Source organism: Oncorhynchus masou, unplaced genomic scaffold, assembly GCF_036934945.1.
Source record: "Oncorhynchus masou masou isolate Uvic2021 unplaced genomic scaffold, UVic_Omas_1.1 unplaced_scaffold_1380, whole genome shotgun sequence".
Classification (NCBI taxonomy): domain Eukaryota; kingdom Metazoa; phylum Chordata; class Actinopteri; order Salmoniformes; family Salmonidae; genus Oncorhynchus; species Oncorhynchus masou.
The window spans coordinates 140,849-150,848 of NW_027003713.1; the positions used below are offsets into that span (position 1 = coordinate 140,849).

Genomic DNA, 10,000 nt, shown 5'->3' on the forward strand with positions numbered 1-10,000 from the left:
ATTGTCAGTGTTATTACTATTGTTATTATTATTATTATTGTTATTATTATTATTATTGTCAGTGTTATTACTATTGTTATTATTATTATTATTGTTATTATTATTGTTATTATTGTTATTATTATTATTGTCAGTGTTATTACTATAGTTATTATTATTATTATTGTTATTATTAGTGTTATTATTGTTATTATTATTGTTATGGTTAGTGTTAGTATTATTCTTGTTATTATTATCATTGATAGTGTTATTATTATTGTTATTATTATTGTTGATGGTGTTATTATTCTTGTTATTATTATTGTTAGTGTTATTATTGTTATTAGTAGTAGTATTGTTATTATTATTATTATTGTTGTTATTATTAGTATTATTGTTATTATTATTGTTGTTGTTATTATTATTGGTAGTGTTATTATTGTTATTATTATTGTTAGAATTATTATCGTTACTATTATTATTGTTATTATTATTGTTATTAGGGTTGTCCTTGGTTAATGAAATGACAAAACATTACTAATAGGTGTGTGTGGTGGATTGGTGAAATGGTTGATGCCGTGCAGCTGGAGGGATGTGTGGTGGATTGGGGAAATGGTTGATGCCGTGCAGCTGGAGAGATGTGTGGTGGATTGGGGAAATGGTTGATGCCGTGCAGCTGGAGGGATGTGTGGTGGATTGGGGAAATGGTTGATGCCGTGCAGCTGGAGAGATGTGTGGTGGATTGGGGAAATGGTTGATGCCGTGCAGCTGGAGGGATGTGTGGTGGATTGGGGAAATGGTTGATGCCGTGCAGCTGGAGATATGTGTGGTGGATTGGGGAAATGGTTGATGCCGTGCAGCTGGAGATATGTGTGGTGGATTGGGGAAATGGTTGATGCCGTGCAGCTGGAGATATGTGTGGTGGATTGGGGAAATGGTTGATGCCGTGCAGCTGGAGATATGTGTGGTGGAAACTGTAAATAATCCACATCGTATTTCTCACAACTCATTTTGCTCCTGTCACAAGGTGAAATATTTAGGCTCTATGTGGAAGTCCACAAGACGACCAAAGGAAATGAAACTCAGACTACAGCCAACGCTATGGTCGATCATATCCAACGCCAACGCTATGGTAGATCATATCCAACGCCAACGCTATGGTAGATCATATCCAACGCCAACGCTATGGTAGATCATATCCAACGCCAACGCTATGGTAGATCATATCCAACGCCAACGCTATGGTCGATCATATCCAACGCCAACGCTATGGTCGATCATATCCAACGCCAACGCTATGGTCGATCATATCCAACGCCAACGCTATGGTAGATCATATCCAACGCCAACGCTATGGTAGATCATATCCAACGCCAACGCTATGGTCGATCATATCCAACGCCAACGCTATGGTCGATCATATCCAACGCCAACGCTATGGTCGATCATATCCAACGCCAACGCTATGGTAGATCATATCCAACGCCAACGCTATGGTCGATCATATCCAACGCCAACGCTATGGTAGATCATATCCAACGCCAACGCTATGGTAGATCATATCCAACGCCAACGCTATGGTAGATCATATCCAACGCCAACGCTATGGTAGATCATATCCAACGCCAACGCTATGGTAGATCATATTCAACGCCAACGCTATGGTCGATCATATCCAACGCCAACGCTATGGTCGATCATATCCAACGCCAACGCTATGGTCGATCATATCCAACGCCAACGCTATAGTCGATCATATCCAACGCCAACGCTATGGTAGATCATATCCAACGGCAACGCTATGGTCGATCATATCCAACGCCAACGCTATAGTCGATCATATCCAACGCCAACGCTATGGTAGATCATATCCAACGCCAACGCTATGGTAGATCATATCCAACGCCAACCCTATGGTCGATCATATCCAACGCTATGGTAGATCATATCCAACGCCATGGTAGATCATATCCAACGCCAACCCTATGGTAGATCATATCCAACGCCAACGCTATGGTAGATCATATCCAACGCCAACGCTATGGTAGATCATATCCAACGCCAACCCTATGGTCGATCATATCCAACGCTATGGTAGATCATATCCAACGCCAACGCTATGGTAGATCATATCCAACGCCATGGTAGATCATATCCAACGCCAACCCTATGGTAGATCATATCCAACGCCAACGCTATGGTAGATCATATCCAACGCCAACGCTATGGTCGATCATACCCAACGCCAACCCTATGGTAGATCATATCCAACGCCAACGCTATGGTAGATCATATCCAACGCCAACGCTATGGTAGATCATATCCAACGCTATGGTAGATCATATACAACGCTATGGTAGATCATATCCAACGCCAACGCTATGGTCGATCATATCCAACGCTATGGTAGATCATATCCAACGCCAACGCTATGGTAGATCATATCCAACGCTATGGTAGATCATATCCAACGCCAACGCTATGGTCGATCATATCCAACGCTATGGTAGATCATATCCAACGCCAACACTATGGTAGATCATATCCAACGCTATGGTAGATCATATCCAACGCTATGGTAGATCATATCCAACGCCAACGCTATGGTCGATCATATCCAACGCTATGGTAGATCATATCCAACGCCAACACTATGGTAGATCATATCCAACGCTATGGTAGATCATATCCAACGCTATGGTAGATCATATCCAACGCCAACGCTATGGTAGATCATACCCAACGCCAACGCTATGGTAGATCATATCCAACGCCAACGCTATGGTAGATCATATCCAACGCCAACGCTATGGTAGATCATATCCAACGCTATGGTAGATCATATCCAACGCCATGGTAGATCATATCCAACGCCATGGTAGATCATATCCAACGCCAACGCTATGGTAGATCATATCCAACGCCAACGCTATGGTAGATCATATCCAACGCTATGGTAGATCATATCCAACGCTATGGTCGATCATATCCAACGCTATGGTAGATCATATCCAACGCCAACGCTATGGTAGATCATATCCAACGCTATGGTAGATCATATCCAACGCCATGGTAGATCATATCCAACGCCATGGTAGATCATATCCAACGCCAACACTATGGTAGATCATATCCAACGCTATGGTAGATCATATCCAACGCCAACGCTATGGTCGATCATATCGAAAAGCATCACAATAATCATGTACATTACTTGATATTCCAAAACATATTCAGTAAATTACACTGAAGAGAAATGAACGGATCAGCAGAACGGCCAAATAAAAAACCACTCCACATTGCATTATTCATTTGTCAAGTATTTACATTTCTGGGGGCTTAAACATTCATCCTTTTTGATATCGTGAAAGGTATCGATCTTCTCTCTGTGAAGTTTCTAGAAAGTAGTGAAAACTAGTGTTCTGACTCTGTAATGTCCCCCTCGAGCGCTGAATTAAGAAGCCCTTTGCATATTCATCAGATTTCCCTGTTGCTATTAGTCCACTTTCTCAGCTACAGATGGTTCATTAGTGGTTTCAATTCAAACCACTATCTTTATTCATGTAAATATGAAGATAAACCACAAAAAAAATGCAAGTTATATGACAATGTGTGTACGTTGTCATGAGAGCACAACATTAGTTAGACTGTAGGGGGGTACTACTGCCTGACTCACCAGTCCACCCAGCCAGACAGACAGAGACAGTCGCCTCTCACAGGACTGTAGGGGGTACTACTGCCTGACTCACCAGTCCATCCAGCCAGCCAGACAGAGACAGTCACCTCTCACAGGACTGTAGGGGGTACTACTGCCTGACTCACCAGTCCATCCAGCCAGACAGACAGCGACAGTCACCTCTCACAGGACTGTAGGGGGTACTACTGCCTGACTCACCAGTCCATCCAGCCAGACAGAGACAGTCACCTCTCACAGGACTGTAGGGGGTACTACTGCCTGACTCACCAGTCCACCCAGCCAGACAGACAGAGACAGTCGCCTCTCACAGGACTGTAGGGGGTACTACTGCCTGACTCACCAGTCCATCCAGCCAGACAGAGACAGTCACCTCTCACAGGACTGTAGGGGGTACTACTGCCTGACTCACCAGTCCATCCAGCCAGACAGACAGCGACAGTCACCTCTCACAGGACTGTAGGGGGTACTACTGCCTGACTCACCAGTATATCCAGCCAGACAGACATTGACAGTCACCTCTCACAGGACTGTAGGGGGTACTACTGCCTGACTCACCAGTCCACCCAGCCAGACAGACATTGACAGTCACCTCTCACAGGACTGTAGGGGGTACTACTGCCTGACTCACCAGTCCATCCAGCCAGACAGCGACAGTCACCTCTCACAGGACTGTAGGGGTGTACTACTGCCTGACTCACCAGTCCATCCAGCCAGACAGCGACAGTCACCTCTCACAGGACTGTAGGGGGGTACTACTGCCTGACTCACCAGTCCATCCAGCCAGACAGACAGAGACAGTCGCCTCTCACAGGACTGTAGGGGGTACTACTGCCTGACTCACCAGTATATCCAGCCAGACAGACATTGACAGTCACCTCTCACAGGACTGTAGGGGGTACTACTGCCTGACTCACCAGTCCACCCAGCCAGACAGACATTGACAGTCACCTCTCACAGGACTGTAGGGGGTACTACTGCCTGACTCACCAGTCCATCCAGCCAGACAGAGACAGTCACCTCTCACAGGACTGTAGGGGGTACTACTGCCTGACTCACCAGTCCATCCAGCCAGACAGACAGCGACAGTCACCTCTCACAGGACTGTAGGGGGTACTACTGCCTGACTCACCAGTCCATCCAGCCAGACAGACAGAGACAGTCGCCTCTCACAGGACTGTAGGGGGTACTACTGCCTGACTCACCAGTCCATCCAGCCAGCCAGACAGAGACAGTCACCTCTCACAGGACTGTAGGGGGTACTAATGCCTGACTCACCAGTCCATCCAGCCAGACAGAGACAGTCACCTATCACAGGACTGTAGGGGGTACTACTGCCTGACTCACCAGTCCATCCAGCCAAACATCGACAGTCACCTCTCACAGGACTGTAGGGGGTACTACTGCCTGACTCACCAGTCCACCCAGCCAGACATCGACAGTCACCTCTCACAGGACTGTAGGGGGGTACTACTGCCTGACTCACCAGTCCACCCAGCCAGACAGACAGAGACAGTCGCCTCTCACAGGACTGTAGGGGGTACTACTGCCTGACTCACCAGTCCATCCAGCCAGACAGAGACAGTCACCTCTCACAGGACTGTAGGGGGTACTACTGCCTGACTCACCAGTCCATCCAGCCAGACAGACAGCGACAGTCACCTCTCACAGGACTGTAGGGGGTACTACTGCCTGACTCACCAGTATATCCAGCCAGACAGACATTGACAGTCACCTCTCACAGGACTGTAGGGGGTACTACTGCCTGACTCACCAGTCCACCCAGCCAGACAGACATTGACAGTCACCTCTCACAGGACTGTAGGGGGGTACTACTGCCTGACTCACCAGTCCATCCAGCCAGACAGCGACAGTCACCTCTCACAGGACTGTAGGGGTGTACTACTGCCTGACTCACCAGTCCATCCAGCCAGACAGCGACAGTCACCTCTCACAGGACTGTAGGGGGTACTACTACCTGACTCACCAGTCCATCCAGCCAGACAGAGACAGTCACCTCTCACAGGACTGTAGGGGGTACTACTGCCTGACTCACCAGTCCATCCAGCCAGACAGTGACAGTCACCTCTCACAGGACTGTAGGGGGTACTACTGCCTGACTCACCAGTCCATCCAGCCAGACAGAGACAGTCACCTCTCACAGGACTGTAGGGGGTACTACTGCCTGACTCACCAGTCCATCCAGCCAGACAGCGACAGTCGCCCCTCACAGGATCACAGCCATCGGCATGGATACAGTCACACTGCTCTCGACACTGTTCTCCATACGTGCCCTCCTGAAAACAGCATTACACCGAAACATTACATTACACCGAAACATTACATTACACCGAAACATTACATTACACCAAAACATTACATTACACCGAAACATTACACCGAAACATTACATTACACCGAAACATTACATTACACCGAAACATTACATTACACCGAAACATTACATTACACCAAAACATTACATTACACCCAAACATTACATTACACCAAAACATTACATTACACCCAAACATTACATTACACCCAAACATTACATTACACCAAAACATTACATTACACCAAAACATTACCATTACACCGAAACATTACATTACACCAAAACATTACATTACACCAAAACATTACATTACACCAAAACATTACATTACACCAAAACATTACACCAAAACATTACATTACACCAAAACATTACACCAAAACATTACATTACACCAAAACATTACATTACACCAAAACTTTACATTACACCAAAACATTACATTACACCAAAACATTACACCAAAACATTACATTACACCAAAACATTACATTTCACCAAAACATTACACCAAAACATTACATTACACCAAAACATTACATTACACCAAAACATTACATTACACCCAAACATTACATTACACCAAAACATTACATTACACCAAAACATTACCATTACACCAAAACATTACATTACACCAAAACATTACATTACACCAAAACATTACATTACACCAAAACATTACATTACACCAAAACATTACATTACACCTAAACATTACATTACACCAAAACATTACACCAAAACATTACATTACACCAAAACATTACATTACACCGAAACATTACATTACACCTAAACATTACACCAAAACATTACATTACACCAAAACATTACATTACACCAAAACATTACATTACAGCAAAACATTACATTACACCCAAACATTACATTACACCAAAACATTACATTACACCAAAACATTACATTACACCAAAACATTACATTACAGCAAAACATTACATTACACCAAAACATTACATTACACCAAAACATTACATTACACCAAAACATTACATTACACCGAAACATTACATTACACCAAAACATTACATTACACCAAAACATTACATTACACCAAAACATTACACCAAAACATTACCATTACACCGAAACATTACATTACACCAAAACATTACATTACACCAAAACATTACATTACACCAAAACATTACATTACACCAAAACATTACACCAAAACATTACACCAAAACATTACATTACACCAAAACATTACACCAAAACATTACATTACACCAAAAACATTACATTACACCAAAACATTACATTACACCGAAACATTACATTACACATTACACCAAAACATTACATTACACCAAAACATTACATTACACCAAAACATTACATTACACCAAAACATTACATTACACCGAAACATTACATTACACCGAAACATTACATTACACCAAAACATTACATTACACCGAAACATTACATTACACCAAAACATTACATTACACCAAAACATTACATTACACCAAAACATTACATTACACCAAAACATTACATTACACCAAAACATTACATTACACCAAAACATTACATTACACCAAAACATTACATTACACCAAAACATTACATTACACCAAAACATTACATTACACCAAAACATTACATTACACCAAAACATTACATTACACCAAAAAACATTACACCAAAACATTACATTACACCAAAACATTACATTACACCAAAACATTACATTACACCAAAACATTACATTACACCAAAACATTACATTACACCAAAACATTACATTACACCAAAACATTACATTACACCAAAACATTACATTACACCAAAACATTACATTACACCAAAACATTACATTACACCAAAACATTACATTACACCAAAACATTACATTACACCAAAACATTACATTACACCAAAACATTACATTACACCAAAACAACATTACACCAAAACATTACATTACACCAAAACATTACATTACACCAAAACATTACATTACACCAAAACATTACACCAAAACATTACATTACACCAAAACATTACATTACACCAAAACATTACATTACACCAAAACATTACATTACACCAAAACATTACATTACACCAAAACATTACATTACACCAAAACATTACATTACACCAAAACATTACATTACACCAAAACATTACATTACACCAAAACATTACATTACACCAAAACATTACATTACACCAAAACATTACATTACACCAAAACATTACATTACACCAAAACATTACATTACACCAAAACATTACATTACACCAAAACATTACATTACACCAAAACATTACATTACACCAAAACATTACATTACACCAAAACATTACATTACACCAAAACATTACATTACATTACATTACAAAACATTACATTACACCGAAACATTACATTACACCAAAACATTACATTACACCAAAACATTACATTACACCAAAACATTACATTACACCGAAACATTACATTACACCAAAACATTACATTACACCAAAACATTACCATTACACCGAAACATTACATTACACCAAAACATTACATTACACCAAAACATTACATTACACCAAAACATTACATTACACCAAAACATTACACCAAAACATTACATTACACCAAAACATTACACCAAAACATTACATTACACCAAAACATTACATTACACCAAAACTTTACATTACACCAAAACATTACATTACACCAAAACATTACACCAAAACATTACATTACACCAAAACATTACATTTCACCAAAACATTACACCAAAACATTACATTACACCAAAACATTACATTACACCAAAACATTACATTACACCCAAACATTACATTACACCAAAACATTACATTACACCAAAACATTACCATTACACCAAAACATTACATTACACCAAAACATTACATTACACCAAAACATTACATTACACCAAAACATTACATTACACCAAAACATTACATTACACCGAAACATTACATTACACCAAAACATTACACCAAAACATTACATTACACCAAAACATTACATTACACCGAAACATTACATTACACCGAAACATTACACCAAAACATTACATTACACCAAAACATTACATTACACCAAAACATTACATTACAGCAAAACATTACATTACACCCAAACATTACATTACACCAAAACATTACATTACACCAAAACATTACATTACACCAAAACATTACATTACAGCAAAACATTACATTACACCAAAACATTACATTACACCAAAACATTACATTACACCAAAACATTACATTACACCGAAACATTACATTACACCAAAACATTACATTACACCAAAACATTACATTACACCAAAACATTACACCAAAACATTACCATTACACCGAAACATTACATTACACCGAAACATTACATTACACCAAAACATTACATTACACCAAAACATTACATTACACCAAAACATTACACCAAAACATTACACCAAAACATTACATTACACCAAAACATTACACCAAAACATTACATTACACCAAAACATTACATTACACCAAAACATTACATTACACCGAAACATTACATTACACCGAAACATTACATTACACCAAAACATTACATTACACCAAAACATTACATTACACCAAAACATTACATTACACCGAAACATTACATTACACCGAAACATTACATTACACCAAAACATTACATTACACCGAAACATTACATTACACCAAAACATTACATTACACCGAAACATTACATTACACCAAAACATTACATTACACCAAAACATTACATTACACCAAAACATTACATTACACCGAAACATTACCATTACACCAAAACATTACATTACACCAAAACATTACACCAAAACATTACATTACACCAAAACATTACATTACACCAAAACATTACATTACACCAAAACATTACATTACACCAAAACATTACATTACACCAAAACATTACATTACACCAAAACATTACACCAAAACATTAC

General features: G+C 39.9%; 1 protein-coding gene across 1 annotated transcript in view; it reads right to left on the minus strand.

Moving 5' to 3' along the window:
• The window catches only part of LOC135530560 (multiple epidermal growth factor-like domains protein 11), a gene marked incomplete at its 5' end in the record, with an annotated part of 72,963 nt that overhangs the window by 55,866 nt on the left and 7,097 nt on the right, over positions 1-10,000 (minus strand). Inside the window, one exon of the mRNA XM_064958858.1 lies at positions 5,868-5,970. Coding sequence (XP_064814930.1) covers positions 5,868-5,970 — 103 coding nt within the window. The remainder of the gene's footprint in view (positions 1-5,867; positions 5,971-10,000) is intronic.